Raw genomic sequence first — 23474 nt, 5'->3', positions numbered from 1 at the left:
GCTTTTTAGTAGTTTACCAAACAAACTTAAAGAGTTCCCACAGCATACAGTCTCAGGGTGGGTGTGGGGGTACAAATCCTGGCCAGGCATCAAGCTTGCCTCCCCTTCTGATAAAGGAAATAGGAAATATTTAATAACATTTTCATAAGAAAGTGGAAAAGGCAACAACAGACACAGAAAAGATGCTGAGTCAAAGGATGTGTGTACACATACCTTCCACTCATGTCTTTGTTAATATGGGATAAAAGCATGTGTGCAAGCGGGAGAGGGAAGAGGATTCTTTCACCTGGGACCAAGGAAAACATCATCCAAGAGGCCATGATATAAAGTGGGACAGGATTGGTTACAGAATGGGAAGAAATAAATGTAACCAAGACATGGAAAGAGCTTCCAAAGGAATAGCTCAGTTTAATTGGAGCAGCCTTCTCAATAGGGATCTGGGAGAGAAGCCATCCCTATACAAATGATCTAAGTGATTACATCCTCAATTCTCCCAAGAAAGACATATAACTAGTCCCATTCTAAAGGAATAAGACACAAACTGACTGGTTACATGAAATGAATGCTTTAAGTTTGAGAACTGGCCTGAGGGCCTTTTAGAAATCATTTATCTATTTATTTATGTAAAGATTTTATATATTTGAGAGAGAGAGGGCACAAAGGAGGCAAGGTTAGAGGGAGAAGCAGACTCCCCGCTGAGCCGGCAGCCTGATACAGGACCCGATCCTGGGACTTCCAGGATTGTGAGCTGAGCAGAAGGCAGATGCTCAACTGACTGAGCTGCCCAGGCATCCAGGACTTTTTTTCTTTTTAAATTTAAGTAGAGTTGGGCATGGAACGAGGCGTGGAGCAAAACACAGGAGACGAACTCATGATCCTGAGATCAGGAGACGAACTCATGACCCTGAGATCCAGATCTAAGCTGAGATCAAGAGCTGGTCACTCAACTGAGCCACCCAGGCATCCCAGTGTCTCAAGCCTTAACTCCCAAGTGAAACCTCAGCTGAGAAGAGCTAGATTGGAGCAAGCAAGTTTGTGAACAGAGGTGAGCAGGAACATAGGCTGGCCAAACTGGGTTAATGTCATTGAGAGCCTGTTCTGACCACAATGTGAAATCACTTCAGGTAGTCAGTCAGGGAGTAAATATGATCAGGAATGCAACTCAAAAAGAAATTCCTGGCAACAGTGTGTAAGAGAGAACCAAAAGATCATCGACACAGTCTAGGTAAGGGCCTTCAATAGGCGCTGGAGGTGCAAATGCTGGGCAGGCAAAAGAAATGGCAGGGCTGGAACTAGAATGAAGATCACATTCAGGTGAGGGCTTGAGATGAAGATCTGCAAGTGATATACAGAAAAATGGAAACTAAATGAAAGAAACAGTCAAGGTAACGAGTTCCCAGGCAGAGTAGAAAACCCCAGGTTTACAGGGATAATCTCTCCTGAAGGATAATGGTTACAAGAAACATAATAAGACAGCCGAAACCAGTGTTTGAGAAAACAAACCCATTTATTTATGAAATAGGTGCAGTTTACTGTCAACTGTCCCTCAATAAAACTGCTTTAAAAATTCCATCATTCATGGTCATGTTCTAAAAGGGAAAAAATTTCCAAGATAATGGGAAAAAAAATCTCCAACATCTCCCCTACTTACCCTCAGAACCAAACTCAACAGAGTGATCTATATACTTCATAGGAAACAAACTATTAGGAGACGGGAAAGGAGCATCTAAAAATAAGATTGGAGGTCCCTACTGAAGAGATAAGTGATGCTATTTTTTGATCTCAAAGATTAAAGCATTCTTTTCCCTTGGATCTTGGAGAACAATTTGAAGACTTATTCTCTCCTAAAATGAGTTAAGCTTTCATTGGTTCAGGGTGGGTTTTTCTTAGTAATTTGTTCCCAAAAATATATACTAAGAACTATTATATTTTTAGAAAATAAAACAAAAGTAAAGTACAACTCAACTGTACTTTTCCAACGTGAAACACTCGCCACAACTTAAACAAACCTCTCCAAAAACAGAAAATACAGGGACGCCTGGGTGGCTCAGTGGGATGGGCCTCTGCCTTTGGCTCAGGTCATGATCTCAGGGTCCTGGGATTGAGCCCCGCATCAGGCTCTCTGCTCGGTGGGGAGCCTGCTTCCCCCTCTCTCTGCCTGCCTTTCTGCCTAACTTATGATCTCTGTCAAATAAATAAATAAAAATCTTAAAAAAAAAAAAAAAGAAGACAAAAAACAAAACCTGAAACACATAAACCAGGCAGGAGCCCATTAATCAAAGTCCCAAAGGGGAACTTTATTGAGACCCAACCTTTCAAAGTTCCTTCATTTTTTTCAGGTTTATGTAATTAAAATTCTTATAAACAGAAAAACTAAAATAACAAAAATGATGTTATTATAATAAAATACATAAATAAAAATAGAATAATAAAGAAGAAAAACAAGATTAATCTTTGACAATTTCTACCACCAGAAACAAAAGAGCTTAACTGTGGAGCTAGTCAGGGGAGAGAAAGCAGTAACACTGAGATAACACAAAAGCACCTTCAGGGAGGAAATGAGCTAACAGAACAGCTTATAGATTCAACAGGTGGCCCTTCTGAGGTAAGAGAACTGTGTTTAGATGTGTACTGCTCATCTAACTCTGTAAACACAAGTGTTTTTCACTACTTCTTCCAGGTGGCACAGAGCTGACTTACAAAGCCTAGGCTTCTATCTACCAGACCATCATGTCCAGGAGTAGCATAATGGATCCTTCCATTGGTAGGGAACCTCCCTGTTACTTTAATCACCTAATTGTCATCACAAGCACATTAAGGACAGAATATAAAAACTATAAACCTAAGCATGGTTGAAAATAACAAAACTGAGCAGTGCTTTTATTTGTATTACAAGTAGCACTTTAGACACCATTAGTAAGAAGAAAATACTATAGCAAAGTCTCAACAGAAAGGGAATGGAATGTACAACACCCCTTTCCAACTCAATTCACTTTAAGAATTAGCCTTAGAAATGCTATTTTAAGTACTATTACTGCTTGAGTGCTAGCACACTTCACAAAGATAGCAGAAAACTCCAAATATCAAGTTACATATTTTTACTCTACCTTCCCCTGACATTCCTTAATTAATGCTAAATCAGCATACCAATGCAAACTGTTCTTGTAAAAAAAACTTCATGATTCATATACTTGACATTTTAAAGCACTTAAGTTTATAGGACTTAAGATATCTTTTCTGACATTCTATCAGAGGAGGCTAACCAGGCAGTGGAAATTAAGCCCTCCCAAGAGCTTTCACCATCAAATCTGTGACTGACTCTATATATTCCCCTTCCTCTAGGTTTCTGATTTCAAGTTATCTGCTTGCCAACCATGAGTCTTACAAATACTTCAGTAATGGTTACATTAAAAATTCACATTTTTAGAAAACCTCCTTGAAGAAATAAAACATTCTACCCCTTGCCTGATTCATAGAAAGTCTGAGAAACACTCCTCTGAAGGAATAAGCGTTGCTGGAAGACGATGGCACACTGGGCTTTGACACTATGAACACCATGAACACCAGGGCTTTTACACAAGTTTAGAACTATGCCAGGTGCTAGGAGAAAAAAAAACCAAAACCAAAACCAAAACAACCAAAATCTTAACAGTGCTACTGATAAAAATAACATATAAGACTAAGTAAATTTCAGATTACATTTCAGAAGAGAAGAAAAGCTATGAAAGATAGGATATAAAGGAACGAACATTCCAAACAATGTAAGGAAGGCACAAAAGTCAATGGGATACTCATGGGAAGAGCCTGCATTGAAGGAGGAGGCAGGTGTCATTGAGGAACTGTGGGGATTCAGGCACAGAGCCATAGCTCTGCCAAACCAGGACAGGCCTTCAAAAAGCAAAGAAGTATAATTCCAATGACAATACAGAGCGAAGATTTCTGAGGAGCGGCAGTGTTTAACAAAGATAAGCCTCATAGCATATGCCAGTAGATTCAGTGGGAAGGTAGAATCAAATAAATTAGCTGGGAGATCATTACAGTAATTCAGAAGAAACTCAAAATAAAGGAAACAAAACAAAACAAAACAAAAAAAAACACAAAAAAACAAAAACCCCTAAAACACAGGCTCACTGGGAAGAGCCAGAAACAAACAACAACTGGGAAAAAGAAAATCCAGAACAGTGGTATAGATACAGGAATTCAGGTAGAATGAGAAGCCAAAGCACACAGTGTAAGAGAGCAGAGCAACAATACGGTCAGGGATAGAAAGGGGAGATCAGCAAGAACTGATGGGGGGCACTGGACAAAGAAGGCCAGAACGCTGAGTCTGAGGTAAAACAAAGGGTGAGAGAGTGTGTGTATGTGTGTTTGTGTGTCTATCTGTCTCTCTCTCTCTACTCCAGATGAATAGAAAATTGTGCCACTGCAGTGGGAAGAAAATTTAATTTTAAGATCATATGAGGTTTTATATATTTAAAGGTCCCCCCCCTCCAAGATTTTACTTATTTGAGGACAGGGAAGAGCACAAGCAGGGGAAGAGGCAGAGGGAGCAAGAGAAGCACATTCCCTGCTAAGCAGGGAGCCCGACATGGGATCATGACCTGAGCTGAAAGCAGACGCTTAACTGACTGAGCGACCCAAGTGCCCCTATATTTGAAGTTAACAAAGAATTAGTCTAAAAATATTACATCTAAGCAACTTAAAATGGTGAAGAATGGGATCAGGAAAAATAAGGGCGATAGCTCTGTTCTATTCAAAATTAAGCTACTAATATGTTGGCTGATTTATGTAATCAGAATTGGGGCAGAGGGAGATCTCCTAGGTCACAGCTGACTGTATTTTTCTAAGAGTCCTTCTAGGAACTTAAACACTTCAATAACTTCTATCATATGCCTTTTTAACACTACAGGTAAGAGCTATGTGGTAGGAAAACCCACCTAAACTCAACTTGAAGAACTTCTCAAATATGGGATGGAATACTGGATGCATACAAACAGAGAAAGGAAAAAAATTTTGACAGGAGTCAAAATAGAAATAACCAGCAATTGGAACCAGAGCCTGCATTCTAAGATTTTCATTTATAAAACAAACACAAGACTGGGATGAAAAACAAGCCCCCAAACACACACACAAAAACTGCAATAAACTGGATCAACCTCATTACCCCTCATAGGAAACACTGAAAATTAGCTTATAAGGTAAAAGTTAATGTGGTCTTTCATAAATCTCTAGGACATTAACTCAAATCGATTTTATTATAAAGTTTTCAACATATGTCTGAATTTCTACCTAGATCTGGTATTTGTCTTGTTAAGTTTAATAATCTTAGGAGAACACAATGGATACCAAATAATACCAAAGGCCTTCTTCAGGCTCAGAACCAACCAGCCAACAATAACACCACCATACACACAGAAGTTAGAGGATTTGCCAATTTTATAATTCTTCCCTTGGACAAGTCTTTCTGTCCTAATTGTAAAGTTAAGTAGAAAAAAAAAGTTAAGTACTTCTACAGGGCTGGGCAGAAAGGCCCCTGAGCATAAGCAAGCATGTGACAATCCAAAGACAGAACTGGTAGGATTAACTGGCCTGATGCACTGTTTCAAGGCAGAGAGATCCCATGGGTTAATAAAGTGTCCACACTGGATCTACCTGAACCAGACTATTTGTGATGGTGCAAGAGCATGGCCCACAATTCTAAACTCCACCCTTAACAGAAGAGCCCAAAGACAGAGAGCCAGAACAAATTACATGTAAAGATAAATTAAAAATGTGTGTAAAGATAAAAGCAACTAATTTAGAAAGATTTTCCAAATTCATGACAGTTTTCTTTAAACAAAAGCCCCTCTAAAGTGGCAGTTGCTATCTACCTAAATCTATTAATAGGAAAATGAATATGCTCACACTTTACAATGATAAATTTAAATAAAATCCAAAATACTTCTGAAGAGTAAGAGAAATAGTAACAATGACTCAGAGAGAAGGATTCAGTAACAGTCTTCGCAAGCAGGCTTTTACAAAATCCTTGAATTACTAGGATGTGTTTTCCTTAGTCTTGCCTAAAGACTGAAGAAAATGGTAACATAAATCCTGCAATCGAGATTTATAATTACATATAAGAATTAAGCAAATGAGTAATAAGTGTGTTGGTTTTTATTCTAAACAGTCACATTATATTTTACACATACAGAATGCTGTATGAAGAAATGCAAGAAATTAAATATGGGGGGTAGAAAGGATGGGGTGTTGGGTGTTGGACACTGGGGAGGGTGTGTGCTGTGTTGAGTGCTGTGTGTTGTGTAAGACTGATGAATCATAGACCTGTGCCCTGAAACAAATACATTATGTTAATTTAAAAAATTTGAAAAAAGAAAGAAAGAAAGAAAAAAAGAAAGAAAGGAAGGAAGGAAATACATTTTTCCAGGTAGCAGAAATGATCTAATTTTAGTTTATAATAATTATTGGTAAACATTTCCGCAAATTTATTCTATCTCAAACAAAATAAAGTACGTAATGTTTTGTTTTTAAACTCTGCAGGGCCACACCTGTAAATATAATTAAAATAATCTGTTATAACACAGAGAAGCTGTGTGGGTCTCTGGGGTAAAGAGGTCTGTTTGCTCCTACATAGTAAACTACTCTTAGAAACTCCTACTTTCTACCTCCCACTTTCCTAATCCAGGAAGAATTAAGAGGTTGTCAGGGGAAACCAGTAAGCAGAGAAGCAAGCTTGTTAAATCAGTAACCTTAACAATATACATAATTTAAAGTCAAGAGGCTCTGTTCTGAGGTCTGCAACACAGGGACTCTCCAATCTCAAAACACTGGTGGAATAATAGCTGCCATTTCCTTGTGATTCAGGGATCTTCTTAAACTTATCTGCAAATTCAGAGCTGTGTTTTGATCAAAGGACATTAATTTTCGTAGACTTACCTGATTGCAGTGTTCTGTGTCAGATCCCGTAACATGGGGACAGGAGAACATACTATCCTAAAGAGAAAGAAGGGAGTAAGCTGTAACCTTTTGGACAAGTGGAATTAAGACGTTGCTTTAGGAAAGAGAAATCATTAAAATGTACCAACAAAAAAATGACACAACCAATTACATCTTTAAAAAAAGGACCCTGTCTTCCTTGCTTGTAATCTCAACAGAAAACTATTATGGGCAAACGGTTCATATCAGAATTTGTAAATTTGTAAATACAAACAAATACAAATACAAACAAATACATACAAACAAATCGGAAAGGGACACAGAAGAACAGAACAGGTACTTGGTAAATGAGGGAAACCTAATGGATAATAAATATACCATATGGCATTCAATTTCATTAGTAATTAGAGAAATGCATCTATAAGACACAAGGTGCCAATAAGCATCCACTAAACTGACAGAAATTAAGGTCATGACAATCAATTCCAAGGGTTTGCAAGAATGTAGAGCAACAAGATCTCTCACAAACTGCCACTGAGATTACAAAATAGTATAACCACTTTGGAAAACCACCCATTATCTACAAAAGAGGAAGATACCACCAACCAGCAATTCCCAAACACTGATCTCAGAACCCCTTTGAAACATTTCTAAAAATCAAGGACCTCAAAGAGCTTCTGGTTATGTTGGTTATGTGTATCAATATTTACCTATTAAAAATTAAAACTAAGAAATTTCTAAAATACTAATTTAAAGATAACAGTAATAAACCTATTACATGTTAACATAAATAACATTTTTAATGAAAAACTATTTTACAAAGCAAAAAAAAAAAGAAGTGTCATTGTCTTACATTTTTGAAAATTTCTTTAATATCTGGCTTAATACTATCTTAATAGCTGGATTCTCTTATCTGCTTCTGATTCAATCTCTTGAGATAGCTATCACACTACATTCAGCTTCTGGACAACTCCACTGTACACTCAAGAGAGAAAGAGAATGAGAAAAGCAAATAATATCATAGCATCTTAGTATTATTATAAAAATAGCCGTGAACTCATGGATCTCCTGTAAGGGCTTTAGGGACCCCCAGGGCTCCCTGCACACAGTGATACAGCTACTAGGCTGAAGAGGTGGGCTCTGACCCCAAGTATTTTTATAGTCCAGCAGGTTCTCTGTTGTTTTGTTTTCTTACTATTACTAGAAAATAAAACATTTGGGCAACAAGGAAAAAATGCTAGCTAAACTTCCTCCCAGTCACCCCAATGTGCACAAATGAATGCTTACTGATCTGGAAGAACAGCTTCTTCATCCAAAGAAAACTTTCCTTGAATCCCATGACATAGTTCAGGTGGTACATCCACTGGCTGTGGAAAAATGCATTCCTGATCATAAACCCAAAAGAATGGAAAGCAGAGATTCACACATATATGTGTACACCAAAGTTCAGAGTAGCATTATACTTAAAAGCCAGGAGGAGGAAACAACCCAAGTTTCCATCAACAGATGAATGGACAAAGAAAATGCGGTGTATATATACTATGGTCATAAAAGGAAGCCCTAATACGTGCTACAACATGGATGAACCTTGGAAACATTACACTAAGTAAAATAAGTCAGACACAAGAGGACAAATATTATAGGATTCCACTTATTCCACTTCCAAAAACAGGTAAATTCAGAGACAGAAAGTAGAAGACAGGTTATCAGAAATAAGGGGAGAGAATGGAAATGTATTGTTAAGGGATAACAGTTTCTATTTGGGACGGTAAGTTCTGGAAGTGGATAGTGGTAAATGGCTGCTCAACACTGTACATAGATTTAATGCCACAAAATTATATACTTTTAAAATGGTTTTTAAAGATTAAAATGGTACATTTTCTTCTTTTCCTTTTTCTTTTTTTTTAAAAGATTTTATTTATTTGACAGAGATCACAAGTAGCCAAAGAGGCAGGCAGAGAGAGAGAGAGAGGAGGAAGCCCGCTCCCTGCTGAGCAGAGAGCCCACTGTGGGGCTTGATCCCAGGACCCTGGGATCATGACCTGTGCTGAAGGCAGAGGCCTTAAACCACTGAGCCACCCAGGTGCCCTCTTTTTCTTTTTTTAAAAGATATTATTTATTTATTTTTGAGAGAGAGCAAGCATGTGTCCATGAGCTTTGGGAAGCGGTAGAGGGAGAAGCAGACTCTCTGCTGAGCAGGGAGCCCAATGTAGAACTTGATCCCAGGACCGCAGGATCCTGACTGAGCTGAAGGCAGAAGCTTAACTGACTGAGCCATCCAGGCACCCCACTTGTTTCTATTTTATCTAAATTTAACAAATGTATTTCTGATGAATTAACCAAATAATTATACTGTCTAAAAGCACTTCATGATGGAAAAAGAGATCATACCTCTGTGGAACCTGTCTGGTAGAGTTCTAAAATGAAGTCATGGAGTGGGTGATGTTTGCCCACAAATAAGATGTCACCTCCAAGACTGTTTCTTTTAGCTGGGGGGAAAATAAGGAAAGAAATAAGATCAAACAATTATATCTGCAAGAGCAACTTTTATGAGAATAAAATAAAAAGAAACATCTAAATTTTAAAAACTTTAGTATAAGGTCTACAATAAAATATACTTTTTATTTCTTAAAGATTTTTTTTATATGACAGACAGAGACACACCGAGAGAGGGAACACAAGCAGGGGGAGTGGGAGAGGGAGAAGCAGGCTTCCCACTGAGCAGGGAACCCAATGCAGGGCTTGACCCCAGGACCCTGAGATCGTGACCTGAGCCAAAGGCAGACAGACACTTAAGAGCTGAGTGCCCCTACAAAAAATAATTTAAAAGTGACAGACCTAAATGTGTGAGGTCTCTGTAGAAGAAAAACAAGTTTGACATTAAGGTTTCAAAGATCAAAGACTATCAGAAAATATTATCACTAAAACATATTTCAATATAGTACTGTAAAATAAGGGATAAACTTATATAGAACTCAATTTCTTACTGTAAGAAATACATAACCATTTTCTGAGCAAACCCAAACAAATTACACCATCTGATAACAAAGACTACTCTTAAGGATGGCTGACAGAGAAATTATTTCTATAGGTTTATTATACTGGTATTAAATAAATTTTCCAATAGAGTCTAGCTTTGCAATTTCCCAACACTTTTAACTGTCAGTATTTTAAATGCCTCTCCATACCAATAACATTTCAGGTTAGCATACTAAGTAAATGCCTTTATTTCAACATAGCTTTTTAAACAAAGTTAACTTATTGGAGGGGATGAAGGAAAGAAGGGACAGAGAGGAAATTAATACACTCACAGCATGGAAAATTAGTTTTGTGTGTGCATGTCATGTAAGAATCAAAAAGTCGGGCGCCTGGGTGGCTCAGTGGGTTAAGCCGCTGCCTTCGGCTCAGGTCATGATCTCAGGGTCCTGGGATCGAGTCCCGCATCGGGCTCTCTGCTCAGCAGGGAGCCTGCTTCCTCCTCTCTCTCTCTCTGCCTACTTGTGATCTCTCTGTCAAATAAATAAATAAAATCTTTAAAAAAAAAAAAAAGAATCAAAAAGTCAAGGGGCAGGCACTTAGGTGGCACAGTTGGTGAAGTGGCTGACTCTGCATTTCGGCTCAGGTCATGGTCTCAAGGTCCTGGGATTGAGCCCCACACTGGGCTCCACACTCAAGGCAGAGCCTGTTTGAGGATTCTCTCTCTTCCTCTCCCTCCTCCCCTACCCCTGCTCATGCATGCTTGCCCTCTCTAAAATAAATAAATAAATGTTAAAAAAAAAAAAAAGGGAATCAGAAAGTCAGAGGATATTCCTGAAATGCTGTTTTTGTGTGTGTGGTTTTTTTTTTTTTTTTTTTTTTTTTTTTTTTTAAAGCAGGCTCAACAACTAGCATGGAGCCCACTGTGAACTTTGAACTCACAACACTGAGACCAAAAACTGAGCTGAGATCAACAGTCAGATGTTTAACTGACTGAGCCACCCCAGCACCCCTCAAAGTATTGCTTTTTAATAAATCTAACACTTGTAAGTTAAAAAAAAAACAACTGTATTTACTACTCAATTTGGATAATACATTTTAAGAAGCAAAGTTGACTTTTCTTATGAAGAAGTAAAAACCAACGGTTTATGCCCCCTGTATGTGAAATTTGACAAATGGAAAAAAGAGTCTAATACTATACAGAAATGTAATGTCTGTAAGATACAGACTCAATGTTGAGACCAAGTGGAAGCAGAGTTCTTACTCTCTTCTGGAGTGAGGTCTGGGTATACATCTTCTAGAGCAGCTCGCAGCCTTCGCTCGTCCACGAAAGGCAACAGAGCAACACCTGGAGAAAGAAACGCACACCAACCACTGAGCTATTAGGATCACCCAAATTCAACTTATTACTCGTTCAAATAAACGTTTCTAATAGAATATCCCTGTTGGCGTAAAAACATTTTGGAACTGAACTCTATTCAAAACTCAGATGCAAATACTTTCCATGTGTTCAGAGAAGAAAGAAGTTTCATATATTTTCCATCCTAAAATAGCTCATATGAAAAACCATGTTTGGAGAATCTTAACTCCATGATGATAAAACTTTTAAATTAAATGAACAAGTGGCCACCTGGACACCAGTCTATGTTCTCTTGCCTTACTTATGAGGATGTCCTTGAGCAAGCCAGGTAATCTGCAGAGTCTGAACTTGTCCTTTCATCTTTCTAGGACTTTGTTTTCCACTAAAATATTCAGAAGGTCTGTTCAATGTGAATAAATACATGGAATGTCTTCCAGCTCTAAAACTGCACAGCATTCTGTTTTTTACATTTTAAAACGTAATAACTAATTTAGATATAAAAAGTGTTTAAGGACTTGCTTAAGTAATCTTGGGGGCTGGGTAGGATCCAAGCTGTTCATATTCAGGCTGAAAACTGTCCTATGGAATGTGCTGGAATTAAAGTAATTGTTTTGTTTCAACCTACATTCATAATTTTCAAAGCAGCACACCAGTAATACAGTATCTATTTCTAGAAAGATATACGAAGTTATTGAACCACATGTATATGTTATACTGTATACAGTAGTCTTTTGACAAAATAAAAAGTGTAAAATAAACAGCAAAGAGAAATGCTAATTACAGCTAATTCTGAAACTATTGCCAGTCAAAACTGCCACAATTGTGATTGTTCCCTTTAAAATGAGAGAAATGAAAGGTTCCCAAAGTTGTCATTAATTATTTAGCTACCATATTTTCAAAGTTTAGAAACAGGTTCAATTTCATTATCTAGAAGGGAAATATGCATTTTTTAAAGTTAAAAAGAAACTAAGTGAATTCTGAAGGGCCTAAAAAGTGATTTCAAGAATATTATCATCTATCACCAAAGTTAGGCTGTTTCATCTACTGGTGAACATATACATGGAAAAAATGCAGGGAGTTGTTCAAGTTTTGTTTAGTCATACACTTAAGACCTAAACAAATTATCAGAAAGACTGACCTACATTATCAACTCTAAAAGCCAGCTCCAACTGGTAAGCAACTTGCAGTGCTAATGAAAGCAATAAGGTTACTAAGCAAAAAATCAGCCCTACTGGGCAAGACAGAAAGAAATGCCTTATACCCAGATGTGATAAATTTAGTTCTTGAGTGAGCTGATAGTAAAAATGACATTTACAGCTAATTTCTCCTGAGTACTTATTTATTACGTTAACATGCACTACCTCAACAACATAAGTAACCCAAGTAGTGTCAGCACTTAGGTAAATACACAGTAGTCACACTCCCTGGGTCCAATCTTAGTTCAGCCACTGTGTGACTTTGATCAAAGGACTTAAAATACTCTGTTCATAAAATATGTAGCATTAGAAATGGGTATGCTATATTCCTCTTACATATATTAAGGAAATACTACAAAAACACAACATTGCAAGAGTTCAGTAAATGTCAAAAAACTACTCAGATGTATTTTATCTTCTATCATCTTAAGATACATGCAACTTAGGTAAGAACTTAAGTATTACCATTACTTTTAACAAGTTTTAAAGACATGGGGGAATAACTATAACTCCTCACAGTACTAAATTTGACCTCAAAAAAGTTATGTTCTTGCTGCAGTCTAATAACTGAAAATACTTACATAAAATATAAAAATATTAAAGGTCTGAATTTCAACTCATCCTAAAATTCATTTAAAATCTCAAGGGCCCCCAAAGGGCCAAAACAACTTTGAAGAAGAAAAATAAAGTTGGAGGACTCCCACCACTCGATGGCAAAACTTACTAAAGCTACAGTAATTAAAACAGTTTGGTACTGGCGTAAGGATAGGCGTATTAGGCAGTGGAACAGAGAGCCCACAAGTAAGCCCTCAGATACACAGTCAAATGATTTCCAATAAGGGTGGCAAGATTGTTCAATGGGGAAAGAGCAGTTGTTTCAACAAATGGTGCTGGGGAAAATGGATATCCATAGCAAAAGAATGAAGATGGACTCTAACCATACATCCTATACAAAAGCAAACTCAAAATGGATCAAAGACCTAAATGTTAACAGCTAAAACTGTATAATTCCTAAAACGCATGGGGTGGGGGGGAGCTTTATGACACTGGATTTGGCAATGACTTCTTGCGTACAACACCAAAAACACAGGAACGACAAAATAGTCCAACAGAAATTGAATCTCCCTCATAATTAAAAACTTTGTGCATCAAAGGACACTGTCAAACAGAGTAAAAAGACAATCACAAAAGGGAAGAAAATAAATACAAAATCATATATAAGAGACAGGTGTTCAAAATATATAAAGTTCTCCTACAATATAAAAACAAAAACCGGGGCGCCTGGGTGGCTCAGTGGGTTAAAGCCGCTGCCTTCGGCTCAGGTCATGATCTCAGCGTCCTGGGATCGAGCCCCACATCGGGCTCTCTGCTCAGCAGGGAGCCTGCTTCCCCTCTGTCTCTGCCTACTGCTCTGCCTACTTGTGATCTCTCTCTCTGTGTCAAATAAATAAATAAATACAAAAACCTAATTCAAAAATGAGCAAAAAACTTGAAAAGACATTTCTCCAAAGATACGGAAATAGCTAGTAAGAACATGAAAAAAATGCTCAACATCACCAATAATTAGGAAAATACAAATCAAAAGCACAGTGAGATACTGCTTCATACCCCTTAGTATTATTAAGAAACAAAACCAGACACAAATAAATGGAAAAGATATTACATGCTGATGGGATTGGAAGAATACTGTTAAAATGTCCAGACTATCCTAAGCAAACTATATATTAAATGCAATCCCTATCAGAATACCACTGGCATTTACCATAGAACTAGAACAAGGAATCCTAAAATTTGTATGGAACTACAGACACCAAAGGGCCAAAGCAACCTTGAGAAAGAACAAAGCTGGAGGTCTCACACTCGCTGACATCAAACCATACGACAAAGCTATAGCAATCAAAACAGTATGATATGACATGAAAACAAACACATAGATCAATGGAATAAAACAAAGAGCCCAGAAAAACCCCCAAATATATACAGTCAATTAATCTATGATAAAGGAGGCAAGAATATACAATGGGAAAAGACAGTCTTTCAAGAAATGGTGTGGGGAAAACCAGAAAGCTACATTCAGAAGAGTAAAACTAGACCATTTTCTTGCACCATATGCACAAATAAATTCAAAATGAATTAAAGACTTGGATGTCAGACCTGAAACTATAAACCACAGGCAGTAAGCTCTTTGACATCAGCCTCAGCAATATTTTTTTTGGACCAGTTTCTTCAGGAAAGGGCCACAAAAGCTAAAATAAACAACTGGGACTACATCAGACTAAAAAGCTTTTGTTTCAGCAAAGGAAACAATCAACAAAATGAAAAGGCGACCTATTGAATGGGAGAAGATATTTCCAAATCATACATCCAATAAGGGGTTGATACCCAAAACATACAAGAAACTTACACAACTTAATACCCAAAAATAAATAAATAAATAAATAAACCCAATTGAAAAATGGGCAGAGGATTTGAATATTTTTTTCCAAAGAGGACATCCAAATGGGCAACAGACACATGAAAAGGTGCTCAACATCACTAATTACCAGGGAAATGCAAATCAAAACCACAATGAAACATCACCTCACATCTTTAAGATTGGCTATCACCAAAAAGAAAAACAACAACAAAAAAGTGTTTGTGAGGATGTGGAGAAAAGGGAACTCTTACACGCAGCCACGATGGGAAACAGTTTGGATGTTTCTCAGAAAGTTAAAAATAGAAACACCATACAATCCAGCATTTCCACCCTTGGATATTTATCCAAAGAAAAGAAAAATAGCAATCTGAAGAGATAAATGCACCCCTATGTTCCCTGCAGCATTATTTACAATAGCCAAAATATGGAACTAACCCAAGTGTCCGTCAACAGACAAATGGATAAAGATGCAGTATGTGTTTGTGTGTGTGTATACACACATATATATAAAATGAAATATTACTCAGCCATAAAAAAGAGAAAGCTTACCATTTCCAACATCAGTGAACCTACAGGGTACTATGCTAAGTGAAACAAGTCCTGACAGAGAAAGAAAAATACCATACAATTTCACTTATATACATAATCTAAAAAACAAAACAAAACAAATGAACAAACTCACAGATAAGGAAACAAACTGTTGGTTACCAGAGGGGAAAGAATGTGAGGAGATAGGCAAACTAGGTGAAGTGGATTGAGAGGTACAAACTTCTAGTTATAAAATAAGTCAGTCATGGAGATATATACAGTATAGGGAATATAGTCAGTAATACTGTAGTAACTTTGTATGGTGATAAATGGTTATTAGACTTATCATGGGGATCACTTCATAACCTATAAAAATATCAAATCACCATGATGTACATCTGAAACAGGATACTGTATGTCAATTATACTTCAACCAAAAGCACTTAAATACATAAAAGCCATTTACTGAATAAAAAAAGAAAGTAACAAATGTTGGCAAGGATGTGAAGAAATTATAACCATTGTGCACTATCTCACTTTTCCTCTGGATGATTATATATAGAAAGCAAGACATTGGCATGTTTATATATTTACTTATTTATTCAACACTTACTTATGTACTTACATTTTTACTTTACTGCCTCTTAGCCCTTTCCTTCTATTAATCAAAATACCCTCCACAAAGCACCTTAAAAACAACCTAAGACTCCAACCAATTTACATACAACAAAATATGACCATAGAGCAAAATACCTGCTAACCCCAATCAGTGGGCTGCATTTTCCATTATCAATCCACTAAAGTAGTATGAAATTTCCTTTACTACATAAACCCAAAATCAACCCTAAAATCTCATAAAATGATTTTCAATTTGTAAATTATTACTTATCCCTCCTCCCATCTCACAATTCTCTGAGTCATGTTACCAGTCATCTGTACCACAGGAAATAACCAAGCAGGAAGTAAAAACATGGTTTTCCCTAATGAAATTATCTTAGAAAAATATACAGTGGAAGCAAAGTTTAAAGTGATTTGCTGAAAGGGCTTCTGGCATGAAATAACAGTGGACTTACTATGTGCGAGACTTCTTTATTGTGTTTTACATTCAGTCATCATCACACATTTGCTGAGTGGTAAATAGCACATTAAATTTAGTAGTAATTTAAAAATGACATTCTTATAAAAACTGTAAACCTGTATTTCTCAGCAACCTTACAAGGTGTCAATGAGCTACTAAATGAAAGCAATTCCCAAGTCCCATTAATTCACAGAAAAGACAAAAGAACGATCAGTCTACTTTAAGTCTATTTACTGTTTATCAGAATGTTACTATTAATCATTGCCAATGCCAGGGTAGATAGAAAAAAAAAAATCAAATTTTGACATCCAAGTCTTAAAATATTTATCTTTTACAGAAATTCTTTCATTACCGAAATCATGTTCGTTTACAGTTTACCAAAAAGTGGAAACTGTTTTAACAAAAAGGAATAATGTCTAAATTTTACCTTGCCATGCATATTTCTTCCCATTCAAATCAATAGCAAAATCTTCTGGGTAGAAGTCAATTATACTAGAATCCTATGTCAAGGAGAAAAATAAAGATTCAAAACAAAAGTCACACATGTCTGAGTTTTAAAGAATCTGACATTTCTTTCATTCATGTTATCAGGCCTGACGAGAAAATAAGGTTTCATTTCTTTAAAAAATGTTAATAAGATTTCAGGTCATTAATCCCAATAGTAAAACAAAATTAACAATTTTATTTTTAAAAAATGGAAAAAAAAAAAAAAAGGGCATTTTTAGAGAGGAATTTTATAACTGACAACTGTGAACCCAACACAGTCAATGAAGAGTTTACGGGCTCTAATGATTCCTACTTCTTGCCTGGCTCTCCTTTCTATCTGGCACACATAATAAGCTCAGAGATGTCTGAATGAACATTGGTAGCCACCACACATGGCTGGAACAACAACAACAAAAAAAACAAAAACAATGACTTACAGGTAGGCTTAGAACAAAGTAACAGTTTTAAGAATTGCTCCTAAACCCAAATTAATTTTATTTATACCAGGTAGCATTCTCACAGCCAAGGAAAGTAAGGGGGGGGAAAGGTGAAAAACATACAGAAGAACTCAATACTTTCACTTTGATTTTGGACTTCACTGTTTTAACTATTAGATGCAAAAGCACTTGTGTCTAATGTTCGTGAAACATGACAAAAATCCAGTTACTAACATACTAAAAATACTAAGACACTAACGGGATCACTCATGAGCTTCCGCCATGATGGAGGTAGAAAGTTACCACTTGCAGCTGGAAAAACGCCCATAAGTTGTTCCAATGGTTTAAACTGCAAGAAAGAAAAAAGGTTTAAGATAAGACACACAATTTTTATCTAAGCCAAAATTCTATGAATTTCATGACTCTAAATAATTAAGCTTACTGGTTTAGTGCCCTTCTCAAAATCAGATGGCATGTCTGCAATACCTTCAAAGTCTGAAGCAAATGGTGCATAATGGAATGGATAATACCACTTCCAGGAAGCACAGCCCTAGAATCATAACAGAAAAAAAAAAAAAAAAACCAAAAACAAAAAAAAAAAAAACCAAAAACAAAAATCTACGTTCAATACGGACACAGAAAAGCAAATAAAAATTAGAGTATTAGCCTATAAAATACATAACTTCCAGTGTACATTCCATATACTTTTTCCCCATGAATCCTAAGAGTTGTTTTGATTAACTGAACTTTTACTTTGTATCAATAGCTACTTGATTTAAAAACTACTGCAAAGTGTCTTTAATAATCAGTAAGTTAATACCAAACTTTGTAAATACAATTTGTATAGTACAATTTGGTGAAGATTTTTACCCTTAAAATGTGCTTGGTTACATTTCTTTCCAATTTTACAGCAGCCATTATCAAATAAAATGAAAAGCAGTGATAGCTGGCACTTACTTACTTAGCATATAGATGGGAAGGGACATCACACTGAACAGGGACTAAATAAAATTACCGAAAGTTTCATTTTATAATTCTTTATTATATTTTATTGTGACAATTTTCTCTATTATAAAAATATTTAAGTAAACCCATCAAAAAGAAGTTTTTACTGATAGAAAAAACAACTCTTAATATGTATTTTGATTCTATGCCTAAATGAATTAAAATCCTGAGAACAAAAGTAAAACATGAATTTATTATTATACAGTTGACAATACATTAAATTATACTTTCCACTTAATAACAAACTTCATCTTTTCTTAGATCACACCAAACTTAACTTGCCTTGCTCTCAGAGAATGAAACCAGATATTAACTACTAGTGTTAAAATCCCCTATATATCTACCTAATCTCTCACCAATCTGACATCTCAATTATCAAAGGCTTTAAGTCAGATACGGATTACTCCAATTAGAATGCATTTCATGTAACATCACTACACTACACAGAGGAAATTTTATCATTCAAATGCCTTTCAAATTCTTAACTAGTATTTTCTAGTCTTTGTCCTTTGTTCAGTCATTAGTGACTATTATTTTTTACTTCCAATTAAAAAACCACCACACTTAATTATATTAAAGACAAACTACACTCAACCCACACTACTTGATGCTGAAATCCTTAAGCACAATAAAAATTATCTTTATTTATATATTAACACTTGGGAAGCGTAAAAGCCTTTATAAACAAATATTTAAGGTAATGAATTTCGGAACAGGAAGCTTTAAAAGAATGAGTCTGGATTTAATTTCATTAAAGCTCAATAATACACAGAAATTATGATCTTCCTAAAATGATTAGCTAGGTGTAGAGGAAAATATTCTCTCTGTACCTGGTAATAATATCGAAGAACCCAGCAGAGCCCCTCAACATAAGACTGTACAACTTTACGACGGAATTTCTCATCAGCTGCATCGACGTCAAATTTGTTCTTGTAATACCGCTGCTTCCAACCAGCTTCCCATAGCCTAAAACCCAGGCAAAGCCGGTTCATGTTGAATTAATACTTTCCATAACTGACCATTGGTTTATCACCCAAATCATTTTATACTTAATATCCAGGTGAAATGTGAATGAGTTAAACAGTAATTCTAACACAGCTTCATTTAATTATCTAAAAAAGCCCACTTTCACAGAATTTATTAAGACAGTCAAACATCAAAAATCCAAACACTAATTCTAATGAGACCATAATAAAACTACATTTTGGAAAAAGAGAAAAATACTACTAAAGGAGATACTGAACACTTGTTTGCTCAAATTTTAATACTGTTTTACTTGTTTTTGATTGTAGACCAATTCTGAAACTATACCGGTAAGATTCAAATATTGAAGATATTTTATGTAAGTTCCTCAGTTTGTTAAAATACATCTAAACTAAACAAAGCAGCCAACCAAATTACTTTAAAAAGAAAAAAAAAGTTTTACGGGGTGCCTGGGTGGCTCAGTTGTTACACGTCTGCCTTTGGCTAAGGTCATGATCCCAGGGTCCTGGGATCAAGCCCTGAGTCCGGCTCCCTGATCAGGGGGAAGCCTGCTTCTCCTTCTCCCTCTGCCCCTGCTTGGGTTCCCTCTCTCACTGTGTCTCTCTCTGTCAAATAAAGAAATAAAATCTTTAAAAAAAAAAAAAAGAAGAAGAAGAAGAGATTTGCATGGGTAATTTTTTAAAAGATAAAAAGTGGTTTGTAAAATAACATTCCAGGAACCAGGCAGAAAATTATGTTTATACCAATTCTCCCATCCTTGAACCTTATCCCTCTTTCAGCTAAGAGTTGTTGGCTTAAGTGAAGGAAACATACACACGTTTGTATGTTCTGGTAGAACTCAGAAGCAGTCAATACACTAAATTATTATTAATCACTGAAAATACATGTAAAGAACCACTTTTTCAAAATGCTTTTTTAAGTACTCATTTTTCATTCTCTAAAAGATTTAAACATAACACAAAGAAGCCAAAGAACACTAAAGAAACAAATTAGGACAGATCAAGAACATCAAGATGATTCTCATTAAGGACTATTTTCCACCATGTGCCACATCTTACTAATTAATTATAGTCATGTTCCAGAATACACCACACCAATTTTAATTCCCTCCCCTGCCCCAATGCATTCACAGAACATCAATTAGGAGAAATATCCTCTATGATGTGGATATAACTGTTTTACAGAAAATATTAATGAAATACACGTCAAGTGTCTCGAGCACTTCTTGACAGAAGCATTTCTACCTTGACTATTCTCAGCACTGGGATTACACAATGAAGTACTAACAAATCAATTCAACTATTAAGCTGGTATTGATCAAGATGGCTACCCAATAAAACAGATAACATACTCCAAGAGGAAAATCCAGACTTGCAGAAACAGAGGATAAGGAAAATGTTCAATCACAAGCCATCAGAGATCTCAGAATCTAACTTCAAAGGACATTAGGAAAATACAGAACCATACACGACACCTGAGAAGTTTCTCATCATAAATGCAAACATACCATCCATGTCCTATAAAAGAAGCATGAGTTGTGGACCACCATTGTTTAATTTTGAAATATATCATTTTGCTAACTTCTTAATGAATTACAATTGTTAAGATTATTGGCCTTTTGCATGCGGAACCCAGGGTTCAAATCTGAATTTAATTATAAAAGAGATTATTAATCTTATATAATGATCTCAAATTTCTGGATAAAGAATCAAAGTTTCCTATTAGAAATTTTAAGTATATAGCTAAAGGGAAACTTCTTTGTCATGAAATGTAAATGTATACCTGCACATTTGTGGTTTAAAAAAATATACATATTTATCTCTTAACTGAATGACTTTTGCATATTTCATTTGAGGAAGAACCTTTCCAATTGAGAAGATTAAAGTAAACTATGTTAAGTATCCAAGTGTAACTGAACTTCCTGTGTTAAGCAGCTTGAAAATTTAATCTCAAAACAGTAACATTCAGATCACATAGTCAGAGCTAAACACTGCATGTCTAGCTGATCTAGTGCCTGGTCTCAGAGGGAAAAGTGGCTTGGAGGACAAAAACCTGCACGCATACTAATCTAGATACTTAGATTTAACAGCTATAGCTTACACATCTCACTGGAATTTACTGACTATTCTAACCCTCCACATTAATTACTGGTGGATAAAAAGATCACAGGCAAGCATCTGAAGGCACTGCTGCTCTAAGCTAAATAGCATTAATTAGACAGCATCTATTTCAGCAATTTCATAACAAAGTGTTACCAAAAAATGGTTTCACCTGACGTTATCCTCAGGCTCAGGTTCACTGTCACTGTCTTCTGCTTTTCGCTTAATTCCTCCTATTGGAGATGGGGAGCCATCAGAAGTGAAACTTGTATTAGGAGAGACTGAAGGACTCTGCAAACAATTATGATATTACAGAGGAAGGATTTAATTATTCATTTCACATAAGAAGTTACATCCAACTGCTATTATAATCATGCTTCATGGTAATACAACTCTTAAAGCTATTAAATAGATATGGTAAGTACATTTAGAAAATATAAAGACTGTTCTTGGCATACTCCTTCAGAAAAAGAATTAAATAGTTCTAAGCTTCCTATGCTTAAATTCAAAAGAATCTGAACATTATTAGAATAAAAATTATTTCAGAAGAAAAAAGAATTTAATTTTATAGATTTTTAAAAATTAAAGGATGGGAATTATTTTTTTCTTTGGTGGTTCCCTCATGTTATGAGTTTGCGATCAGTTTCTATCAATCAAACAGCAAAGCTATAAGGAGGAAAATACAAATGTATTAATTAGTAATACACAAAATAGTGCTGGTGAGAATGAAGTTAAATGGTAAATGCTCAACCTCACACAACCATCTGGAAAGCAAAAGTTTGACAAGACTCTGTCAGATAACTGCTAAATTATTTTATAGATAATGTGTAAAATTCAAGGTCCAAGTAAAAATGTATTAGTAACTTAGAAAAATGCAAACATTATTTCAAAGACTTAGATACCACTTTAAATTCACTATTATCTTCCATTTGTACCTAATTCAATGAACACAGTTAACACCTGAAATTATTTTAACATTTAAGTAAAAAATTCAAATACTCTGCAATTTTAGTTTTATGTTAAGAGACCACAACCACAAGTGGCAAAAAAGGTTTTCATGATAAAGTTTCTCTTCTATTATTCACAGCATATTAGATATTGTGATTAAACTGAATTATTTTTAAACTGAGAGCTTACGAGGCTACTTTAATGATACTACAACTAAAAACTTAGTATGAATGTAGTTCACACTATATGCCAAAAAAAGTTACAACAAAGCAAAATTGTATTTCTCAGTGAGCTTATAACTTATTTTTAAAAAATGTGTAATTTCCATTTTATTCATGACACTCTATGGTCAATACTGTTCAAAAAAACCCAAACTACAAAACATAAATTCAGGAAGCTGCTATTGTACTTGAAAATGAGATGAATATTTTTAGTCAAATTTGAGTTTGACATTCCAACTCTAATCTTTACTGGTTGTGTGGCCTTGGGCAATTTATTTAACCTCTGTCAGCCTCAACTTGAAATGGGGATAATGCCCTCTTTGTTGGTTACAGCAAGGATTAAATGAAACGATATGTATACAGGATCAACAGCAAGATGAAGGTGTGGCATACGGTGGCTCACCTTTCAGTAAGTTATCACTAATTTCTAAACCATCACTCAATCTATTTGGATTAAACTATGAGAACGATATTCCTATGAATTGTCTAAGTACAGGGAAGTTGGGTAAAAAGCAAACTTTCCCAAACTGACAAAAAAGATACAAACTACCTTCATCTGATAACAAAAATAATATACTGGCAAAGGAAAACAGAAAGTGGTTTTTTAATATTAAATCTTTATTGCTCTTTTCTGCTCTCCACCAACCAAGTCTTTCCTGAACATACCACCCCAAATGATTCAAATTCCTTTTTATTTATTTATTTATATTTATTAAAATATTTTATTTATTTATTTGACAGATCACAAATAGGCAGAGAGGCAGGCAGAGAGAAAGGGAGAGGCAGGCTCCCTGCTGAGCAGAGAGC

General features: G+C 35.7%; 1 protein-coding gene across 1 annotated transcript in view; it reads right to left on the bottom strand.

The window, feature by feature from the left end:
* XRN2 (5'-3' exoribonuclease 2) overlaps positions 1-23474 on the bottom strand; it is a 91710-nt gene that overhangs the window by 21348 nt on the left and 46888 nt on the right. Inside the window, exons 16-24 of the mRNA XM_044263554.1 lie at positions 21671-21789; positions 19246-19381; positions 17853-17960; positions 17670-17759; positions 16915-16987; positions 11174-11257; positions 9325-9422; positions 8221-8300; positions 6934-6990 (exon numbers count right to left, since the gene is read on the bottom strand). Of these exons, the coding sequence (XP_044119489.1) occupies positions 6934-6990; positions 8221-8300; positions 9325-9422; positions 11174-11257; positions 16915-16987; positions 17670-17759; positions 17853-17960; positions 19246-19381; positions 21671-21789 (845 nt within the window). The remainder of the gene's footprint in view (positions 1-6933; positions 6991-8220; positions 8301-9324; positions 9423-11173; positions 11258-16914; positions 16988-17669; positions 17760-17852; positions 17961-19245; positions 19382-21670; positions 21790-23474) is intronic.

This window comes from Neovison vison, chromosome 8 (genome assembly GCF_020171115.1).
Source record: "Neovison vison isolate M4711 chromosome 8, ASM_NN_V1, whole genome shotgun sequence".
NCBI lineage: Eukaryota > Metazoa > Chordata > Mammalia > Carnivora > Mustelidae > Neogale > Neogale vison.
This window is presented reverse-complemented; position numbering and strand designations above follow the sequence as displayed.